The sequence below is a fragment of the Elephas maximus genome, chromosome 1 (assembly GCF_024166365.1).
Source record: "Elephas maximus indicus isolate mEleMax1 chromosome 1, mEleMax1 primary haplotype, whole genome shotgun sequence".
Classification (NCBI taxonomy): Eukaryota; Metazoa; Chordata; class Mammalia; order Proboscidea; family Elephantidae; genus Elephas; species Elephas maximus.
This window is the reverse complement of record NC_064819.1, coordinates 229,936,734-229,960,602: the sequence shown is the minus strand read 5'-3', so window position 1 is coordinate 229,960,602 and position 23,869 is coordinate 229,936,734. Positions and strand designations below refer to the sequence as shown.

The 23,869-nt window shown below is 47.0% G+C and overlaps 1 protein-coding gene across 2 annotated transcripts in view; it reads right to left on the bottom strand.

The window, feature by feature from the left end:
• Nucleotides 1-8,455: 8,455 nt before the first annotated feature.
• Nucleotides 8,456-23,869, bottom strand: part of ZDHHC14 (zinc finger DHHC-type palmitoyltransferase 14) — a 348,932-nt gene continuing 333,518 nt past the window's right edge. The window contains exon 9 of one of the 2 annotated variants that reach the window (XM_049904518.1): nt 8,456-14,176. In XM_049904518.1, coding sequence (XP_049760475.1) covers nt 13,775-14,176 — 402 coding nt within the window. In that variant the 3' untranslated portion in view covers nt 8,456-13,774. The remainder of the gene's footprint in view (nt 14,177-23,869) is intronic. The other variant, XM_049904527.1, reaches the window with a different exon arrangement.

Sequence of the window (23,869 nt, the reverse complement as noted above, 5' to 3'; positions counted from 1 at the left end):
TACTTCTCAGCTGGGTTCGATAATTCATTGCAGTGGCCACAGAGAACTCACAGACCATATTCACGATTATGGGGTTTATTAGGGAAGTAAGAGGTTACAATTCAGGCTCAGGAACACTCAGGACAGAGTTCTTGCATCAGGACAACCTTTTCACCTCCATGCTCACAGGCACACTTCCCCCTGGCCCTAGGCCTCTGTCCAAAGGCACTCAGCTTTCTCCATGGGCTGGGAAACCCATCCTGCCACCTCCTGCTGCTGTGTCTCTGTTGCTGGGCCTCTCCTGCTGAGTCTCTCTAGTCACTGCTTCTTACTGTCTTCAGGGTTACAGCTCAGTCTCTCTCTCTCTCTCAGTCTTCTGCTTCCAAGAATTTCTGAGTGCTGGGATTTCAGGTCCAAAGGATGTGCTGGCTCCTGGCTATTCGTCCTTGGTGGTGGTGGAGTCTTCTCTTTCCTGCCTCTGGGGTGGCTTATTTCAAACCCAGTGGGATGGCAAAACTGACCAGTCCTCTTGGTGGGCCACAATGACCCTATCACACAGTCCTGCCCAGTCACTTGGGTGGAAGTTACAGGATCATGGTTAGAAAGGCTACACAAAAGGGATCTATGGCATTGCAGAATTCAACCAGGAATTGAATTTGGGATTACCCGAAGGCATATTCCTAGCTTTGTGGAATACCTGTTGTTATTTTGCTGTTATCTGGTCCCCAACTCATGGTGACCCCACCCCCAATGAAACAGAATGCCGCCCAGTCCTGCGCCATCTCCGTGATCAGTTGCAGGTTGGACCATCGGGCACTATAGGGTTTTCAATGGCTGATTTTCAGAAGTAGGTCACCAGGTCTCTCTTCCTAGTTCATCTTAGTCTGGAAGCTCCACTGAAACCTGTTCGGCATCACAGCCACACACAAGCCTCCATGGACAGATGGGTGGTGGCTGTGCAAGAGCTGCACTGGTTGGGAATCGAACCTCGGTCTTCAGCATGGAAGGTGAGAATTGTACCACTGAACCATGGCTGGCCCCATTGTGCATAACCTACATTCTCTCAAATGCATTATAATCCGTGCTTACTGCTGCAAGCCATCTTAGAATCCTGTCTACAGTCAAAGAATTTCGGATGTCTTCTTGGGGATTTTATGTATACTCATTGGCTTTTACATAAAACACTGAGAATTGAACATAGTTCAGCTGGTTATCATGGGTTACAAAAAAGGAAGTAGATGCTGTTTAAAAAAAAGAAAGAGAGGAAAACGTCTTTTGCTTCCCCCCTTAGATAAAGCACGGCCCTCCTACACAGCTCAAGTGACTCATCTCCTTCGGGACAGGTGAGGGGGCAGTGGAGAGAGTCTAAGGAATTCTTCTCATCAACATTACCAGCTGATGATGAACTGGTGTTGGGCAGAAACAAATGCCAGCCTTTCCTCTTGATGACAGAGAATTCAAATAAATCACTCACATCAGTTGGAAGCTCACATGTGTCAATTCCTAAAAATATGTAGGAGCCTTTGGTCACAAGGAACTGCCAAATCTCAGGGAAGCAGACCATTCTAGATGTCTGTGAGCACGCTGCTCTTAGAGTGGGTGTATGCGGCCCAGTCTTTCACAGGGTCCCTCGTTTATATCCTGTACATTACAGTTAATTGTGCTGTGGTGGCTCGCACGTTGCTGTGATGCTGGGAGCTGTGCCACTGGCATTTCAAATACCAGCAGTGTCACCCATGATAGACAGTTTCAGCAGAGCTTCCAGACTAAGTCAGACTAGCAAGAAAGGCCTGGTGATCTACTTCCAAAAATTAGCCAATGAAAATCTCACGGATCACAACAGAGTATCATCCAGTGTAGTGCTGGGAGATGAGCCCTCCAGGTTGGAAGCACTCAAAATACACAGTGGCTATCACAGTAGGTCCAAGTGTACCAACAACTGTGAAGGCGGCACAGGCTGGGCAGCGTTTTGGTGAGTCAGAGCTGACTTGACGGCAACTAACAACAACAACAACAAAATCACAGAAGGGAGGGGCTGTTCCTTGTAAAGAGCATGGACACGTAAGAGATCCGAGCCACATAACAGGTAAATTGGAGATGGTGATTTCCTTCATAAAAGGGCTCTTCACATTCACATTTTCAATCAGGATTTCTTAAAGAAAGTCAATTTTCACCTAGATTTTAGGAACACAGCTGCAAAAGGCAAGACACCCAGGTGTCCAGGTTAGGTCACAAGCGTCAGTTGGTAGGGCCTTGGCACGGCTGCCGCACGGCTGACCCACAGCTGTCACTCTGCGATATGGGGAAGCCTGTCTGGTGTTTCCACGAGAACAGTGGGTTTGGAGCAGGCCTTTGCGGCCTCTGAATCTATCTGTCCTCACTCTCCCCCGGAAGACTATTTTCTACTGCAGCTTCCAGACTGACCCAACACACTAACTGAATTTCCACCCTCAGACTAGATCTCAGTCAGAAAATCCAGATGCTGCAAACAGATCTGTTTGCTGTCCGGATTTCTCCAGAAAAGACAGGAAGAACTTTTGTGCGCTGTCCTTTCTCTTGTACCTTTCTAGAGTGTGCTGACCAGGTGGCTTTACAAAATAAATACTGTTTCTGTCATCAGGAACACAACGTGCACCAGACATGCCTCAAGGCGTGTGTTGATTCAGGAGAGTCACCAAGAGATAAATCCTGCGTCCCCAGTGAGCTGGCCGTGTTTGGTCAAGTTGGACTTATATGCTGAGTCATCTTGAATTTCTGCCAGGAGATCATGTCAGCTGAAACCCCTGAGGATTCTGAAGAAGGAGGAAAAGCATGTTTTCAAGAGAGACCTGAAACGTGTTGCACAGGAGAATTGAACTGTTTTGAAATATCTGGAAATAGAAATTTTAAGGATTTCCTTCAGTTCCCTTCTAACAGAGATTTTGAAAAAAATCAGCTGCTTTCCCTGGGTTTCTTTAGATGGATTCAATCTAACTGGAAGTCAGGTAGAAATAGCAGGAGCTGGGGAGTCCATTTTCTAAGGGGCACGGGGTTCAAGGATTCTTAAAACCGGGCTCAGGGCTCAGAACTTAAAGATGTTTAGGGGTCCAGGAAAGCTTAAGGGCATTTAGGTCTTAGATTATGATTAGTGTTATCTCAGCAAATTATGGACTATTTTGTGGGCTGGCCTGGGGTCTAAATACCATTTGTGATTTTGTTCTCACGGGAAAATATATTCCAAGTTCTGAGCTGATTTATGGAATAGGATCTGTTTCTAAAAAGTATATACAATACATATTACTATATAAAAGTGGTAGGTGCTAATATATAGTGTGTTGTTGTTGTTAGGTGCATTCCAGCAGGTTCTGACTCACGGCGACCCTGTGTACAACAGAACGAAGCACTGCCCAGTCCTGCGCCATCCTCACAGTTATGCTTGAGCCCATCGTTGTAGCCATCGTATCAATTCATCTCGTTCAGTCTTCCTCTTTTTCGCTGATCCTCTACTTTACCAAGCAAATATAAAGGATATACATGATAAAACCAATCCAAATCCGCTGCTGACGAGTGGATTTCGACTCATAGTGACCCTACAGGACAAAGTAAAACTGCCCCATAGGGTTTCCAAGGCTGTAATCCTTGTGCAGGAAACCCTGGTGATGTAGTAGTTAAGAGCTTACGGCTGCTAACCAAAAGGTCAACAGTTTGAATCCACCTGGTGCTCCTTGGAAATTCTATGGGGCAGTTCTACTCTGTCCTATAGGGTCGGTACAAGTCAGAATCTTTATGGAAGCAGATTGCCACATCTTTCTCCCAAGGAGGAGCTGGTGGGTTTGAATTGCCAACTTTTTTGGTTAGCAGCCGAGCGCTTAACGACAGCACCACCAGGAGTAGTCTGTAGTAGATTACCGCATACAGTGCAATGCGTACTGGAGAATGGCTAACACTGTGTCAAGTGTCCAGCAAGTGTCCATACTGATGGAATTAGTTAATAGATTTATCTTAAAAAAATATTTTTAAAGCACGCAATCCCCGGGTTATCCAAGTTATCTTATTGCTGATCACAAATTATATTTTTAAAAAGTTCTACCACATTTCTTTCTGTCGGAATTATGTAAGTGACTTAGGGCCCCAGTTTTATCCCAGACTGGAATGCTTGCCTTGCCACACAAAGTGCAGAGGGAAACCCGGGCAGATATCTAGAGGTTCTCCTTAGAAGCTCTCACGGGAGCTGAGCCAGAGGACCTCCGCACAGAGCAGGACTGGGGTCCTCGTCCAAGGGCTTGCAGCTCAACGACTTCCGCTCCTTACAATTAGGACACAATGAGGTAAAACGGAAGGTGGCTTTTTTCAGAGGCCACAGGTCTCCGGATGAGACCCCCGCAGACAGTTGGGTCCTGGTTTTTTGAAATGTTGTCACCGTTATCCTAATCACTCCACCCCACCTTTCCGAGCATTTATTGTCAGCTGCAATAAGGAACCCTGCCTGACAGCCATGTTTTACTGGGAAACAGGACACTCACGAGAATATAAATGACAACAGCAGGTTGTGTAGTCAAAGTACCACATAGCGGTGATGGTTGCACAGCCTCGTGAGTATACGAAGAACCACTGAGTTGTACACTTTAAGGGGTGAATTTCAGGATACGTGACTTGTATGTCAATGATACAATGTGTGGAGTCCCTGGGTGGTACAAATGGTTAATACATTTGGTGGCTAACTAAAACGGTAGAGGTTCAGTCCACCCAGAGGCACCTCAGAAGGAAGGCCTGGTGACCTACTTCTGAAAAATCAGCCCTCGAGCACCCTATGGAGCACAGGTCTACTCTGACACACACGGGGTCTCCACGGGCTGGAGCTGGCTGGATGGCAGCTGGTTGAAGTGATGCGTGCCAGATCGAGTGCTTCGGGAATTCAGAGGGAGGGAGTCCTTCAGCTGTCCGAGAAGATGTCCTGGCAGTGTTGGTACTTGATCAAGACCCTGGCAGATAGGTAGGGCTTAGCCAAGAGGAGAGAGTCGGGGACGGCAGAGCAGAGGTGTAGAGGACCAGAAGCACTCGGCAGTTGCCGGACTGTCAGAGATGAAGCACAGGAGGAAGAGGGAAAGAAGGATGGAAATACCATTTGGGGCCATATTATGGAGGCTTTGGGTATTGGGCCAAGGAGTACACGGGAAAGAAAATACCTTTGACGGTTTTACAGCTGTGATCCAACATGTACTAGCAATGGCTGGGGAAGATTAATTTGCTAGGGTTATGTAAGATCCTGGCTGAAAGCAGAGAATACCAGAAGGATGTTTACCTGTGTTTATTGACTACGCGAAGGCATTTGACTGTGTGGATCATAACAAATTATGGATAACGTGAAGAATGGGAATGGGAATTCCAGAACACTTAATTGTGCTCATGAGGAACCTGTACGTAGATGAAGTGGCAGTTGTTCGGACAGAACAAGGGGATACTGAGCGGTTAAAGTCAGGAAAGGTGAGTGTCAGGGTTGTATCCTTTCACCATACCTATTCAATCTGTATGCTGAGCAAATAATCTGAGAAAGTGGATAATATAAAGAAGACTGTGGCATCAGGATTGGAGGAAGACTAATTAACAGCCTGTGTTATGCAGATGACACAATCTTGCTTTTGGAAAGCAAAGAGGACTTGAAGCACTTACTGATGAAGACCAAAGACCACAGCCTTCAGCATGGATTACAAGTTAACCTAAAGAAAACAAAAATCCTCACAACTAGATCATTAAGCAGCATCATGATAAATGGAGTAAAGATTGATATTGTCAAGGATTTCATTTTATTTGGATCCACAATCAATACCCATGGAAGCAGCCATCAGGAAATCAAACGACGTATTACGTTGGGCAAATCTGCTGCAAAAGACCTCTTTAAAGTGTTAAAAAACAAAGATGTCACTTTGGGGACTAAGGTATGCCTGGCCTAAACCATGGTATTTTTAATTACCTCATATGCATATGAAAGCTGGACAATGAGTAAGGAAGGCTGAAGTAGAATTGACACCTTTGAATTGTGGTGTTGGTGAAGAATATTGAATATACCATGGACTGCCAGAAGAACAAACAAATCTGTCTTGGGAGAAGTGATGGCGAGACTTTGTCTCATGTACTCCCAACATGTTATCAGGAGGGATCAGTCCCTAGAGAAGGACATGATGCTTAGTAGAGTAGAGGATCAGCGAAAAAGAGCAAGGCCCTCAATGAGATGGACTGACACAGTGGCTACAACAATGGGCTTAAGCATAGTAAGGATTGTGAGGATGGCGCAGGACCGGGCAGTGTTCCGTTTTGTCGCACACAGGGCCACTATGAGTCGGAACTGACTTGACGGCATGTAACAACAACAAATATAGGATTTATAGGCAGGGGCAGGTTATTCTATAGACGAGGTAAGCATAGCGCTTACCTTGCTTACCAGATCATCTGTACTGAACAATTTCACATTTTTTCACCACATCAAAGATTCTAAGTATGGCTGGCATTGTCTCTCTCAACCCCAAAGCACCTTCCTACAGAATCAAAGCCTCTTTGCAAATTGATAATCCCTGACAGGGACAGATTATGCAGTAAGCAAGATAAGCATGGGCTTCCTTGTGCTTACTTAGTAATCTGTAGTGAACAATTTAAAATGTTCACTACAGATTAGTAATTGAGCACAAGTAAACCCATGCTTGCCTTACTTGCTGGGTAATCTGTCCCGTGGCTAGGCACAGGGAAAGATTTGGGAGACGGCCTCTTGGTAGTGGTCATAATGGTCTCTGGTAGACGTGATGGTGGCAGTAAAATGGGAAGCAGGTCTGAGGGATGTTGTCAGGGCAGAATCGACAGTACTAGACATCAGGTCGGATCTTGAGAGTAAAACCCAAAAACAGACCAAATCCATTGCCATTCCGACTCATAGCGACCCTACAGGACAGAGCAGAACTGCCTCATAGGATTTCCAAGGAGCCGCTGGTGGATTTGAACTGCCAACCTTTTGGTTAGCAGCTGAACTCTTAACCACTGAGCCACCAGGGCTCCTTAGAGAGTAAAGCAAAAAAACAAAAAAAAAACACAAAAACCATTGCTGTTGAGTCGATTCCAACTCATAGCGACCCTATAGGACAGAGTAGAACTGCTCCATAAGGTTTTCAAGGACCGCCTGGTGGATTCGAACTGCTGACCTTTTGGTTAACAGCAGTAGTTCTTAACCACTACGCCAGAGTAAAGAAGAGTCACAAACTATCTCAGAGTTTTAAGCCTAGAACCCTAGGGAAGCATTGGTTGAAATAAGGGCTGGTTTAGGGAAAGATAATGACTTCAATTTTTGGCATTTTGAGTTTAGGGTAATGATGGGACATCTAAATAGAAACATCTAGTCAATAAGAACATAGTGACCACAGAGGCAGTCTCCCTAAAAAACTAAGGAACTAAGGTCCAAGGCCGTAAAACTTGCCCAAGTTTACAGGGCTGGGGAGTAGGCAAATTGGGCCAGCATCCTGTCTGGAGCTCTTTCTCCCCACAGGCAGCTGGCTCAGGTGTGGGTCTAGTGCTTGGGAGGGAGGTCTGATGGGAGGTGAGAGTTTGGAGTCCACAGCACAGGTGAGAGTAGGAGCCACGAGGCTTCTGGGAAAGCTTTTCTTTAAAGGGAGCAATCTTAAGTGTCATGTGCCCATTTTGCTCCTCCTCCTTTCTTTTCTCCCCTTCTGGAATATAAATTTGATGGCTGGAGCTGCAGCAGCTATCTTGTGACCATGAAATAACCTTATGCTTTTTTTTGGAGGAGAGGAGGACTTTGAATTCAAATTTTATTTGGGGCTACGATGTGCCCAGCTAAACCATATTTTCCAGCTTCTTTTGCAGGTAGGGGTGGTCATGTGCATCAATTTTGTCCATGGAGAAATCAGAGTGGGGTTTCTGAGAAAGGTCTTTAAAGGGATCAGTCTTAAGTGTCATGTGCTCATTTTGCTCCTCCCCCTTTCTTCTCCTTTTCCTTCCTGGAATACAGATTTGATGGCTGGAGCTGCAGTAGCTATCTGTGACCGTGAGGTAAACTCGAGGGTGAAAAACAGTGCTAAGAATGGCAGAGCAGAAAGCAGAAAGGAGGCCAGGAGAGTGGTGACATTGTGGAGCCACCACACTGACCCTGCATTGCCTACCTCTGGACTTATTTTGCACAACGTTTTTGTCTAAGCTACTGTTATCTGAGAATTTTCTTAACAGTAGCCAAACCCAATCCCCACTTGATGCGGATGGGGTGTGAGTTAGGAGGTGGAATATAAAATCAGTGGATTAAAGGGTCTGAAGTTCTGCATCACTATAAAGCAATCTGTGAATTGAAAACTTGAGAACCACAGCTGTAGGGAAGGAGTCTGGGTATCTGGGGTCAGAAAACCCACATCGCCTTCCACACGGGTGTCTCCGTAGTACAAAAGCATTGAGTGCACGTCAATTCTGTCCACCCCCACACCTTGCTCACCTACACAGTGCCCGTCTCATAAAGACTGAGATTTACACTTGCCACCGTTAGCAGTGTTTATTGAAGGGGGAAAAGGCGTTCTTCATTCATTTCAGGTTTAAAATCAATCCTGCAAACACTGATTACAACATGAAAGGCACTTAAAGAAGCACACGTATCTCTGCAAACATGCATTCTTATGTACACACATTCGCCATTCTTCAGACTTAGGGATCTGGATCCACTTGGAATTTCAAATCCTTTTTTTTTTTTCTTCTATGCCAAAATGTTTGGCTATTGACATACCAATCCAGGATGTCCTGGGAAAAAGGTTAGCAAGGTTGCAAAGTCATGTCTTACTACAGGCTAAAGCTACCGCTGTACATATGGAACCCAGTGAACCTGCCCCCTTGGCTGTGCCAGATGGTCTCTGAGTTTATGCATTTTAAATCAGCAAGGGCAATTAAGAGAATTGTTCATTCCTAGCTTCATAACCAATACCAAGTGTCTTTTAAAAACTCAGCACTTGATGGAAGGAAAATACTTGGCAACAGCACCAGACACTCTGCTTTTCAGTCCCTTCTGTATGTAATTCCTGGGGTTTCTGAGATCAAAACATAATTCCAGCTGAGGCCATTTATCCAGTTTTGTGGCAGCTGCAAATTCAGTTGACCCAGAAAACAGTCTAATCTTCTATCTCCCAATTATTTTTCATGGCTGGATTAATGTACTAAGCACTTGGATTTGAAAATCCACCTCAGCTATATTAGCAGGACCCTGTACAAGGGGCAAGTTGACGGAGGGTTTGCTGATGTACAAAACTATAAGCATCTTCGACATTTATTGAAACGAAAACGACGCTCAGCTCATTTAATATTTCAATGATAACTTGTAAGACAGTGACAGCTTTAAGGGAAATAATGCGAGGGAGTTTTTTATGCGGTCACGTGGAGAACAACGTACAAGGCTGTACACAGACATCCAGAGCAGTGGCGGGGACCTGAAGGAATAAGAATACATTTGAAGGTCTCTCTTCCGTGGACAAGAATATACTAGACTCCCACAACTTATACGCATTTAATAAAAAATGTAAACATCGATTTGATTTAGGCTCAGCTTCAAAGGAGTTGTGAGGCATTAAACAGAAAAGTATGTTTGATATTTCTTCCCCTTCTCTTAGCTGATTAAGAAGCACCCGGACTAAAGTTGGATAAAGGAAAGACAAATGACTTTGGAAATGTTCCCGATAGTGATTTCCTGGAGCCGCTGCTACCTTCAACCAACTCAGAAACCAGGAGCCCGGCTGATAAACAATTGGTTCCCGGCATGAAGAGGGTGGTTTACAGGAGGCTCTCCAGTAGGGGGCAGTCAAGATACAGAGAAGTGTTTGCTTGGTGGGCAGGCTGGGGACCCCAGGGAAGGCTGTGCCAAGGGCCCTGGAGGTGTCACCACAAGCCACAGTGCCCAGGACACCTATGGCCACTCCTGGCAAATTCATCTTTCTTGCTGTTGACGCTGAAGAGGTGGCCAAGGCACTGGGCATGGAGAACTAAGGGGCTTCAGAGGCAGCACACGAGATGGTGTCTGCCTCTCGTGGACCCCCAGGCAGCAATCCTACATACAACAGAGCGGACGGCTGGCCCCAGGTGGGAAGTATGGAAAGCCGCTGCCTTTATGCTGTGTGAGGACCACAACTGATCCTTGGCATTTTTCTGCCCAGGGGGAAACGGCATCGACCTCACAGGCTGAAATCCTCGCCCTTGAAAGCTGAAAGAACATTGTCCCCCCTCAAACAGCACAAATGCAGGGCACAGAGTGACTTGTCATCGTGTCCCCCAGAAGCAGGGCTGCGCCTACGTCCTCACGGCAGGGGATTCAGACAGAGCTCAGCCTTCCAGCGCCCTTGAGCGTTCTGGGAGCAGGAGAGCAGATGAATTTTTAAACAACAGAATGAGTGAGTGTGTTTGGTAATGGCCCAGGATTTAATAGCATGGTAAAATATTTATCTTACTCTTTAGAGCCCGTGTGCAATCAACCAGCAGCACATGGACACGACATAGAAATATCAAAGTCTGCTCCGCCACAGCTAGACGTGACCACTCAACATTTTAAAAAATCCATCAGTTAATGGGAAATGCAGAACCATTGCCACCAAGTGCCCCCCAAGGTCAGCTCTCCCCCGACAACAGGAAGGAGGAAGCTACTGGAACACATTGATCTTCATTCCTCAGACTCTTGGTTCTTCTCCGAGCCAGTCATGGGCTGTGGGCCTCTCTCTGGTTTGGGTTCTTAATTGTCTTGGCAGTTAACTGTCTTAGCAAATTGGCCCATTCAATTTAATCTCCCTCTTGACCCTAAACAGCCTCTCTTCATTTCACCAAAATTCCCAATTTCCTCTTGGATAAATGGTTTCAAATACATGCAGGGGTCACAGGTTGGGGGTGGGGTGAGGGTCGATAATAAATATTAAATATTCATTCTGCAAAGACAAGGGACTAATGGTCCTTGCTTCTTGGATTTTTTTCACAGTGAGACGGAAGAAGGGCTGGCCATGGGAAGCCAGCAACCACTGAATTAGAAGCTCCTGGAAATGGAAGCCCTTAACGCCCACAGTCCTGGTTTTCCAGGTGAGAAACTGGGAATGATGGCAGAGTCAGGACTGAGCCTGGCTTGGGTCACCCCACTGAGTCACCCCTCTCTTGGGGCCTCTCTAGGGGGCAGGTGGAAGTAGGGAAGGCACAGAGGGGGTTGGGAAGTTGTGGAAGACACATGGTGAGTCTGTACAGCAATGAGTTAGGGTCTGTTACTTTTGCCCTCAGGCTATCTGTACTAGGTGTCACTGGGAGTTGGTGTCTGAGGGCCTGAGTGTGTGTGTGCGTGGGGGGAAGGAGGGGCTGTGTCCCTCAGTGGGATGTTACAATTGGGTACAAGTTGTGAGGAGGTCCAAAAAATAAAACCCGGCCACTCACAAGTTGCCTGTTCCATTTTCTAGACACGTATGCAGCGTGGAAAATAAAGACGGCTCAGCGATATCATGATGCAAGAATTCTGCAGTTTTTTTCAGCACAGGTTTTTTGACCTGCAAAGAGCTGGCTTTATTCCAAATAAAACTTGAAACTGTGCTTTTCCCTCCCCCTCCTTTTTCCTCCTTTCCTTTTATATAAAACTGCATCTCTTTCTCAGGAGAAAGTCTTTTTCCATAAATGCACTCATCTGAGGCTTCCTGCTCAATGCACCTTGTCCTTCACAGGGAAGGAAGGAGCAAGTGTGTTCTTTTGCACTTGAGTGGATTTGGCGGCTGCATTTATCATCTGGGTGGAAGCCAGCTAAGGACCTGCTAAGCCCCCTGCAGCTGCCTCCAAAATGACTTACTCCCTAAAAGCCGGTTCCCTTCTAGATGATAAATTCAGAAGAATGAAGAGGTAATTTTCCTAATTCTATTCTGATTAGTGCCTAGCTACGAATGCTGACCCCTATGGTCTCAGCTCAAATCTTAAGTTGGTTTCTCCTCCTCTGGTACCTTTACCAGGACCTCGTGTGGCCCTCCTGAGATCTGGTGACCCATTAACACAGGCAGAGGGGCCTTAACAGTGCCCCTTCTCCCCAAGCATCCTCTCCCACTACCTGTGCGGCAATCAGTACGGGTAAGGCAAATTCCTTGAAAACAAAACAAGTTGCGGTTGAGTCAACCCTGACTCAAGGCGACCCCATGTGTGTCAGAATAGAACTGTGCTCCACAGGGTTGTCAATGGATGATTTTTTCAGAATAGATTGCCAGGCCTTTCCTCTGAGGTGCCCCTGGGTGGACTTGAACTTCACTTTTCAGTTAGCGGCTGAGCATGTTAACCATTTGCACCACCCCCAAACCAAAAACTAAACCCATTTTACTGTCGAGTCGATTCTGACTCATAGGACCTCCTAGGACTGAGCAGAGCTGCCCCACAGGGTTTCCAAGGAGTGGCTGGTGGACTCAAACTGCTGACCTCTTGGTTAGCAGCCTGAGCTCTTAACCTCTTCGTCACCAGGACTCCACTAAATTCCTCTAAGACTGCATCCAAAAGAGATGGCTGAAGAAACGACTGACGGAAAGCTACTCTCTTCTCTAGAACTCATCCCTTAGATATCCCACAATTCAAAGATTTGAGTTTTGGTTGTTCTCAGCTCATCTCTTGCTGAAACCTGTTGCCACCGAGTAGGTTCAGACTCATGGTGAAACCCCATGCATTACAGAGCAGAACCGAGCTCCACAGGGTTTTCTTGGCTGTAATCTTTAGGGAAGTAGATCACGAGAACTTTGTTCTGTGGCAATGCTGGGTGGGTTCGAACTGCCAACCTTTAGGTTAGCAGTCAATCAGAAGCTGCCTGTGCCACCCAGGGACGTCATTCCTTGCTCAAGACACTTTACTAAAAATAAACTCTTAGCAGGCCATCCAGATTGTTTTCATTTAAGCTGTTAAGGAGAACTGTACGCAGATACAGAATCACAGAGGAGGTCATTTTATTGGACGTCCACAGGAAGTTTCACACACAAGGAGGTGAAGACTCCGTGGTGGGTATGGCACAACACAATACCTTATCTAAACAGAAGGTTAAATGAGACTAAATATGACCAACGCCCAGTGGCCCTGGGGAGCCCAGGCACTACCTCTCCAAGAATCATTAACCTGAACGAGTTGACAAACGATGGCTTCGTTCATTAGTCTCGGTACGTTGCACTGTCTTCCAATAAAACAGCACTTGGATAATCACAAAATGAGAAAGACAACAGCAGCATTTCCTTTTGAATACCAACACCACTGTAGCACACACTGCGGTGTGGCATGCAAACCCCCAGCTGGTCTCTTTTTTCCCTTTAGGCTTTTTTTTTTTTAATTAACAAATGGAATGGCAATTGTCTATTGCAAGTATTAGTAGCATAACACTTACGTGCATTTCCATCTGGCTACACGTGTCATAAACCTCACGTGCTATGTCACAAAGGAAGCGAACAGCATAACTTCCAGATGGGGATTCTGCCGGCCGGAGGCACCGCCCTCCCTCTGCCCACCCTTCATATCCAAAACGTCTGAAAATAGCTCCTTCTCTATTTTCATTCTCATCAAAGTGGTCAGGGTGGGGAAGAAAATTCCAATCCAACAAACCAGTAAGAAGCATCTGGGTCCTCCCCTCTTTGTCCCCCGCCATCAAGCCTAGATCCTTTTACTCTTGAAGTGGTCACTATCAGCCCTGGACCTGGAGTTGTCACCTGCACCTGGCAGGTGGGAGTCTTAGCTTGTAGTCACGGCAAGGTCACTGGCACGCCATCCCTCTGCTGGCGTCCTCCACCTGTCACTCCGGAGCGGAGGTGAGGGAGGGTCACACGGAGCTGAGCTTGACCAGGCCACGCACGGAGTCCTCGTGCAGAGAGTCCTGGCTGGCCAGGCCCAGCGTGTGCATGGTACGGCTGTGGGCCAGGGGGCTGCCTGCCGCCAGCATCCGGGGCGGAGAGGGCGCCTCCTCGGGCGTCAGGAACTGGTGGCCCACGGGCTCCTCCTTCAGCGGCAGCACGCCGGTGAGCGCGGCCTCCGAGGAGAGGTTGGGCATGGAGGAGGGCGGTGTGGGCTGGCCCAGTGTCAGGCTGGTGCAGGGTGTGCCCAGGCTGGCCTTCCCCGGCAGGTGCAGCTCGTCGCTGGTGAGGCTGGGCTCGCTCTGCAGCAAGGGCGTGGCTGCGGCCTGTAAAACGAATTTGGTGCTCTGAATGCACTGGTCTTGGTCACACTGGAGGGCGGCGGGAGCCAGCAGAGAGAAGAGGAGAGGAGGTGGGAAGGGGCAGGGTGGGGAGGGGAGGGCGGAAGGTGAGAAGAGAAAGACTCGTTAGTGCTCATCTAGTCAGACAGGTGGCCATGAGCATGCACAAGAAGCTGGTTTCGGCTGGAGGTAAATTCAGCACCCAGTAAATAGCGGCACCTGGCCCTTACATACGGAGCCCCTGGGTGGCACAGACAGTTAAGCATGCGACTAAAACAAACAAACAACACTGCCGTTGAGTCATTCCGACTCATAGCAACCCTACAGGACAGAGTAGAGCTGCCCCAGAGGGTTTCCAAGGGGCGGCTGGTGGATTCAAACTGCTAGCCTTTTGGTTAGCAGCCATAGCTCTTAACCATTGCACCACTAGGGCTCCATAAACTAGTCTAAAAGTGGGTGGTTGAAACCTACCCAGAGGTGCCTCAGAAGACAGATCTGCTTCCTAAAGGTCACAGCCTTGAACACCTTATGGAGCAGTTCTACTCCGCACATACGGGGTCGCCACGAGTCAGAACTGACCTGATGGCAACTAAGCAGCACTTACGTAACCCGCGCAGACTAATATGTCGCCAGGGACCAACAGGCTAGCACAGGATAGAACGCTCCTGGCCCTTGTCTGCAGAGAGGACGTGATTTGAAAACAATCATGTGGACAGCCAGAGGCTCGCACTACCCACATCGTGATGTCTCAGGTGGCTGTTTCTTATGTGCAGAAAACCCTTTTTTATCACGTTTTAAAAATACAGAAATAACAGAAGCCTGTGAGGGGCGGATCAGACGGCTGCATAGACGCCCCAGGACCAGCCTCCTAGTGCTAGTTTTTCATTGTTTCAATAACCACTGGAGCTTCTTAACTCAATACCCAGTGAGCTCCCATGGTGTGCTTCTAACTACGGAAGAGAATGCCAGCGTTTTAGAAGGTATTTCCTTTCCTTCTAAAGGTTCTTAAATCATATTACATCTTGTGTCCTTTGTTTCATTTTACTCACGTGGCAAAAAAACCACATTTCTGACCACTGACCATGGATCTCTTACAGTTCTGCAAACCCTTCCTGGAGCGGTGGGTAGGTTTCAGAAGAGCTGGGGGGCCTGACAACTTGGAGAAATGTGATCCCGACTCATGGTGCCTGTGTGTGTCGGAGTAGAACTGTGCCTCATAGGGTTTTCGGTGGCTGGTTTTTCAGAAGTAGATCGCCAGGCCTCTCTTCTGAGGAGCCTCTGTGTAGAGCTGAACCTCAGTTAGCAGCTGAGTGTGTTAACTGGGATCAACTGGACAGCAGCTGGTGAAGGAGCTGGAAGGGTATTTCGGGGCATGTGGTGCAAGCCATGAGGGAATGAGGTGGGCTCTGCCCACCACTCTCTCTCTCTCCTTTCCTCTTTTGACCAGACTCTCCTTTGCTCTCACTCCACTAATTCCCCCTTTTCTCTTGCCTGGAACGAAGTAGCTGCCAATATCGGTCAGTTAAGTTCCTTACGGCTCATGTGCACTGGGTAGATGTAGAGTTTGATGTGCAGTGAGAGGCTTTAGGCTATTAACATCACTCTGCTGACTTAAAGCAAAGATAACATGTACCTAGAGATGGATTTACTATGAAGCTAATGGAGCTTCCACCACCCCTCTGTCAGTTTGTCATACTATGGCCACTTGCATGTTGTGATGATGCTGGAGGCGATGCCAAATACCAGCAGGGTCGCCCATGGTGGACCGGCTTCAGTGGAGCTTCTAGGCTAAGACAGACTAGGAAGAAAGGCCTGGTGATCTCCTTCCAAAAACTAGCCAGTGAAAATCCTATGGATCACAACACAACATTGTTTGATATAGTACTGGGAGATGAGCCCCCAGGCTGGAAGGCACCCGAAATGCAAGGTGGCTGCGACAATAGACTCATGCATACTAATGAGCAGGAAGATGGAAAGAGCAGTGTTTTGCTCCGCTGTACGTGAAGCCACCCTGAGTCGGGGCCAGCTCAGTGGTAAATAACAACAACAACAATGAAGCTTAAGCCTCAGGGCCTCTCATTTGCATGGCCCTTCTCAGACCTTGTTCTTTGCATACTCCTTTTTTTTTTTCTCTTAAAGATGACCCCCCCCATTACATATGGCTTAGGCCCCTCCCACCTGGATCCGCTCCTGTACACATTTATTGGCTTTACCACGGCCAGATTGAGGACATGTTAAACCTGGAACAGACCCTGCGTGCAGCCTCAGTGGCCAGAATCCTGTGGAAAACGCCCTTCTAGTTTGTCAGGGGTAAAGCTTAAGGACTAAATTATGAGAAAGAAAAAAATTTAGCCTGAGCTACTATTAAAAAAACAAAAATCCAGAAGTCCAACCCTGTATCCAACCCTGACTTGTATTATCTGACTTTAAGTCCCTCTTCTACATTTGATTTGTTTAAACATCTTAAAAAATGGCTGTCCCTCCAATACCATTATAATACTTCCCCTGTTATGGGGGCTGCTTACTTGTTAAATATTCACATATCTATATTATTTCATATAATAACTCTCTGCTCCTCTTGTGCTCACAGTTTACCTTGTGGCAGGGACACGAGTGAGGACAGTTACTGGGACCATCAACTTGTGTGTCTCAATCCTGCTTTTATCTCATAACTTTGGCAGCAGTCTGTCACATACAAATGGATTTCCATCTAGAAGGACAAGCCCATCTGTGGTACCCAGAGAGCAGCCTTTTTTCCACAGGGAATCTCCCATATAAATCTCCTATTGGCTCACACGGGACATTGAAATGGAAGACTACAGTATTCTATCAAATTCCAACCAAGGACAAGGCAATGACCATCCACTGGAATTTATGCTTCCCATAGTATTAACGTTGCCTGTTTAAACAACTCCTCCTTGGAAAAAAAAGCAAAACAAAACAGACAAATGTCAAACGACGTGGGGAGATTCCAATACGAAAAAAGAAAAAAAGAAGGGTCAGTGCTTTTCCTCAGTTCCCACTCTCCAAAATTTCAACAAGGGTGTCTGCTAAACCTTCATGGCTGCCAGTCCCATTTGAGACCCTCATGGGAGAAATGGCCACTATTTCAGGGTGACTGTGGAGATGACAGGGGAGCCCTGGTAGCACAGTGGTTAAGCTCTCAGCCACTGACTGGAAGGTCTGCAGTTCAAACACATTAGCCGCTTTGCGAGAGAAAGGTGTGGAAGTCTGCTTCCATAAAGATCTGCAGCCTTGGAAACCCTATGGGGCAATTCTACTCTGTCCTATAGGGTCGCTATGAGTTGGAATGGACTCAATGGCAATGGGTTTGGCTTTTGGTTTGGTGAAGGTGACCTACAAGCAGCATTTTTACGCCACTTCTTTCAACCTTTTCTTCTGACTCTTATTTGCTCGTTTCTTGATTTGTCTTAGTTTTCTTTCTGTCAGGCCTCACTGGTTCTCCTTCCCTCTCCCCTCCCCATCCTTTCCTTTCATGTTTCCCTCCCATTTCCCCTTTTTCCCTCCTCTTTTTTTTCCTTCTTCTCCTTCCTCTCTCCCTCCTTTTTTTCTCCTCCCTTGAGCCCTTTTTCCCTCCACGACCTCCCCATTCCTGGCTTTTCCCTTGAAGACCAGTAGAGGGAGACCTTACTGCTCACGCTCCTCTCTTGCCACTAGGTAAACCAGAAAAACCAAACCCACTGCCATCGAGTCAATTCCGACTCATAGTAACCCTGCAGGACACAGTAGAATTGCCCCATAGGCTTTCCAAGGAGCAATTGGTGGATTCGAACTGCCCACCTTTTGGTTAGCGGCTGAGCTCTTAGCCACTGTGTCACCATGGCTGCAAAGCCCTGTGGCACATTTAATTGATCTAGTCAGTTCTATAATCTTCAGGAATAACAAATAAGCACCCAGATATTTGACAGGGACAGTCCATCGACTACAAACAGCACTTGAGAAAGTCTCTCACGTTTTCATTCCAGAATAACTCTTCAGAAGTTTGTATTTGTCCAACATTTGGTTAAACCATATGAAATTATTTTTTTCAGGTAAAAAATGGGCCAACTAGTCAATAGTAATAGAATAGAAGCTTGATGCCCAGTCAGAGCTGAGCTGCCAGCGTAAAAATCTGAGTGTCAGGAGTGCTGAGGCGTTTGCCGTAGTTGTGGTAAGTCGCTGTGACGGCTGATTTACGGCTCAAATGAAGCCTCCGGCATCTCACTTGCAAAGCAGTTTATGGCTCCGGAAGCTCTGATGTCACACACATTACCACTTACTGTTAACATCCAAACAATGGCACAGACAACTGCGTTTTTGTCTCTGCAGATTTTCAAGTGGCATGGCTTGTGCTGGAAAACATTTTACTTGACCCTAGCTGACTTCTTGTCTGGAATAAACCTAGTGTACAGATTCAATGCTGCAAAATGCAAAGCTATGAATTTTCTAGGTGGTCTGTATACAAGTTAGGAGTGAATGAAATGGTTATTTTGCTCCAATTCTGTCACAAGTATTCACGTTGGGGATTGTTTCTTTCTGCCTGGCGACGAGGCCCTTTCCGTGAGTTTACCAGTGCTCACCTGTGCTTATGAAAACATCGTGAACTTCTAAAGCCTGCTCAAAGTGGAGAGCCAGGGGACGCCAGAGCGTCCTTTTATTTAGCATTATCATTTAAGTTTGCTAAGGTGTTTTTTTTTTTACTGTACCAGATTTTTCTGTAAGACTACTTGAATCAGTCATGTAGCTGCTGGGTTTAGTCTTCTCATGATAGATACTAGATTAAGAGGGATTTAAAGTATTAGGTTAAGCAAACAGAGTAAACCATGTTCTAAAAAAAAAATTCCAACGACTACATGGTGTGTTACTATTTTTGCATTTAGAACCATAATCCCGAAGGATCTCTGCAGCTAGAAGTACCAGCTATTTACATCAACTTCAGTCGTTTGGTGGTGCAAACGGTTAACGTGCTCATCTGCTAATGGAGGGCTGGCGATTTGAGTTCATCTAGAGGTGCCTCAGAAGAAAGGCCTGGCGTTCTAGTTCTGAAAAACCAGGCACTGAAAACCCTTTGGAGCACAATTCTACTTGGACACAAAAGGGGTCACCATGAGTTGGAATGGACTTGACAGAAACACACAACCACCACCACCACCACCCATTTGATAATATAATGAGATACACACACAAAACTGGACCTTGACTGGGTGGCATGACCGTGCTCCGTGAAAAGAACGTCAATGCTAGGTCGTAACAGGGAACAGGAATGATGCAATACACTCCTCAGTGATAGTGGGAGGATCTGCCTGTAATCCGAGTCTGGCCTCTCAGAATCTCACAGGAGTACAGGTGACAAAAGCTGTGCTTGGGGTCACGTGCGCCATTTTAGTGCTTTCAATGCCACTTCGTTACTTCTCCCTCCGTAGTAGAGGGAAGATTACACGGGTGCTACGTAGCCACCAGCACCCTAACCTAGTAAATCAGCAGCGAGTTTTCCTATTCGTGAGATAATAAATACCCTCAGGGGGTACTTTGATGCCAGTTGTCTACCAATAGTTGGTGAATTTTGCTGTCCTGAAATAGCAGGGTGTTTAACTAAGACTTATGAAGCCTTTACCTCCAATTTCTAAAATACTGCATATTTCCCTAGGACTACTTTTCCTATCGTTCAGGAAGTCCCTTTCTGATCTGGACACTGGTCCTAACATAAATGATGGCAACAAATGTGACCACAGACTTCTAGAACTGCTTTCCCTCCAGCTTTTCTTTCTTCTCCAAATGAACATGTTGAGTCTGCTGCTAAATCTGTGTTCTCCTCCTTCAAGGTAAGCACTGGAAATGGTTTTAGGTCAGAGTAATCATGTCCCATGGAGCCCTGGTGGCGCAGTGGTTGACAGCTACAGCTGCTAACCAAAGGGATGGCAGTTCGAATCCACCAGCCACTCCTTGGAAATCCTATGGTGCAGTTCTACTCTGTCCTATAGGGTCACTATGAGTTTGGAATTGACTTGATGGCATTGGGTTTGTTTTTTTGGTTAATGGTCAAAAATGTCCCCATTTGATGGAAAATGGTAACTTTCAGATCCTAGAAGCTGAATGCCCTCCAAGCAGTGTAATAGTGGAGATCATCCTGGGACCAGATCAATGACTCACTTGGATGCTGATGTATTCCCACCCAACAAATCCTTGCCTGATCTCCTATCTGCCTGATCTCTTCTAGACTGCGCTGAAGGGCTGCAACACGGTTTTGAGGTGGGGAGCAGGTGGAGATTAAAAAAAAAAAAAACAAGTTAACTCATTTGATTAACACTGTGATTTGTATCAGAGCAGATCAAGCTGCAGGTTAGAAGTTCCCAAGCCTGGTTTTGTGATTTGCTGTTGTTGTTAGGTGCTGTCAAGTCACTTTCGACTCGTAGTGACCCCATGTGACACAGTTGGGTTGCCACCATAGGTTTTTCTAGGCTGTAATCTTTATGCGAGTAGATCACTAGGTCTTTGTCCTGTGGAGCTGCTGGGTGGGTTTCAACTGCCAATCTCTCAGTTAGCAGTCGAGCGATTAACTGCTACGCCACTGGGGCTGCTTGTTCTGTGACTACCCGTGGATCCCTCTGCAAAGAAAGCCTGTGTGGTGTGACTTCCTCAGCCCTGGGAAGATCCTTCGTAGCACTCTACTCTACCTGAAGACCTTCCTGCCTGGGAGACAACTGGGATAGTGCTGAGAAGGGCACTCCCCTAGGAGTCACACTGCCAGCGATGAAATCTCAGCTCACCAACTGATGAGCTATGTCAACATCCCTGTGCCTCGGTCTCCTCAGAGGGGCAATTAGAACACCCACAGCAGATGGTTTTATGAGGGTTAAATGAGATAATAATGTATGTAAAGCACTTAGCCCATAATCAATCAATCAATTGATTGATCAACTGATCTCTCATTTAATGAAACAAACTACCACAGGAACTATTCTAGACACTGAGGATATCGTGTTGAACAAACAGCACTGAAGCACGGCAGAATGAAACATTATCTGGCACGTTATATTGGCCCAGTGACAAGAGCGAACAGGGAGATGGCAGCCGCCCTGGATGATACAGCAGAGTCTGCCAGATGGGGTCGGACTGGAAAGGACCCTAAGGGTCAACAGTCAGCCCCTCCCACCAACGGAGAACATTATGCTCGACTCCCCAGCCTGGACTTCTCTGTCCACCACGCACCCTGAGTTCCTTCTTGGACTGGGCAGGCTCTGTCTCCCTGGGCCATCCTGTGGTCCTGGTTCTGTCCTGTGGGCCACTCAGTGCGCATCTCATCCTTTACCCCAGGAGAGCTTTTAGGTTTTGCCTCTCCTGAAGATGTTCTAATCTGGGTGAATTTGGGGCACTCCCAAGCAGTGGATGGGAGCCTTGGGACCAAAAAGGTTTCTCCCCACTCGACCCAGGATATAAACGTGAGTTCCTCATAACAAAAGCATCACGGTGAGACAGAAAGGACTGGGGATTTCAAGTCAATTAGACTTTATAATTTTGCTTTTCAAACTCTTCATGAGTAACTCATTTACGCTATAACTGGTAATGATGTCTATGTAATCACATGTGTACTTGGGAATTCTTACGAAGTGGGGAAAAACTCATCTACAAATCATTTCTAAGATGTAATGGAATTTTCATGAAGGCTGAATTTAGCAATTAATGCTGTTGACAGAGCCGTGCGTTTCATACACATTAAACATTTGTTGATTTTGATTTTGCAGATTTCTTTTCACGTTTTAGAGTCTGTAATTCCCTCCTCAGGTCTGGGAATTTTTCATAGTCCTTGGGAAAGCTCAGTGACCCTTCGCCTATTGTGTCTCATGGAGAAAACATCTCCGATCTCTGATCTTTTGGCTCCTGGGCTAATTTTATCCTACCAAGCCAATTGCTGCATGAAGCCACTTTGCCGTGTCACTGTACCCAAGAGAAACTCCTTCCTTCCAGATCCTACTTCCACATTCAGAGTGGAGCCTTTTTAAAATGTGACAAAATTGGAAGAAGGAAGGAATGCAGAAAGGAAGAAAGGGACAAATATTGGTTAAGAACCTTCTGTGAGTGTGTCCCCATGAGGAGAACCTTCACAGATACTCAGCTGAACCACCATTTCCTCTCTCTGTAGTTTTACTACGTGACCCCCACGGAACACCTACTACATGCCAGGCCCTATGTTATAAACGGAAACCCTGGTGGCACAGTGGTTAAGTGCTATGGCTGCTAACCAGAAGGTCAGCAGTTCGAATCTGCCAGGCGCTCCTTGGAAACTCTATGGGGCCGTTCTACTCTGTCCTATAGGGTCGGTATGAGTTGGAATCGACTCGATGGCAGTGGGTGGATGTTAAAAACTGGTGATGAGAAGATGAAACGGACAAGATTTCAGTCAATTCCAACCACAGTCCAGGGAGGTGGACACAAGTAGCTCCATCTTCATTTTACAGTGTAGGAAGTTAAGGCATGTAAAGTTAAGCGGGAGTCCTGGGGTGGTACAAACGGACAATGCGCTCGGCTGCTAACCGAAAGGTTGGAGGCTGGAACCCACCCAGAGGCAGCTCAGGAGAAAGGCCCGGTGATCTCTTCTGAAGTCATTGAAATCACCCCTGTGGAGCACAGTTCTGCTCTGACACACATGGGGGCGCCATGAGCTGGAATCAAGTCAACGACTAACGGTAGTAGAGGCTAAGGTCACACAGCCCAGAAGGGGCCCCGCCGGTACTCGATCCCAGGTCCTCCGATCCCCAGTCCTGCTCTCTCTCTACCGTTCCCCACGGTGTTGAATACTTAAATCTGTCTATTTGCAAAGTTTTTCCTTCAATTGCTTTTGAGAATCATCATATTCTATTATCCTCACTGTGTCCAATTAGACCAGTGAAATGGATTCGCATCTCTGCTACTTCAAAGTGACTTCTATAAACTGTGCCATTCCTTCATAAACGTGAGGAAGCAGACACTCCTCGACTTTGGATCCAGCTACCTGCTGGGCACCCCACCCCACCGTCCCCAGGTATCCACTAGCACTCAAATTCCGCACGTCCGAAGTGGAAATCAGCTTCCCCTCCCCTGTGCCTCCACTTCTACTTCCCGTCCTCATCCTGTCACCAGCTGAAAGGCAGTCCAGGCTTCTCCCTCTCCCCACACCCCACGTCTGCTGCTGTTGTGGTCAGGTCCTGTCAAGAAGATTTTCAACTCACAGCAACCTCACGTGACAGGGTAGAACTGCCCTACAGGGTTTTGTTGGCTGTAATCTTTATGGGAGCAAATCGCCAGGTCTTTTTCCTGCGGAGCCACTGGGTGGGTTTGAACCACCAAATTTTGGTTAGAAACCAAGGGCTTACCCATTGCGCCATCAGTCTGGCACTGTTGTCTTTTTTCTAAACCTGCCTCTGCTGTCCTGGCCAGCCCCTCTGTCACCTGGTCTTACTCTGATCTCCCTGCCTCCCCGCCCCCATGACCCCCAGGCCTCCTCCACTGCAGCCAGCCTGATCACTCTCTACTCAAGGCTCTCCATTTACACGACAAAATCCTGGCTGGTTAGAAGGCACTCAAGGCCGTTCACGCACACCTCTCCTACCACACCCCATTGCTGTCAAATCAATTCCGACTCAGTGACCCTGTAGGACCGAGTAGAACTGCCCCATAGGGTTTCCAAGGAGCACCTGGTGGATTCGCACTGCCGATCTTTTGGTTACCAGCCATAGCTCTTAACCA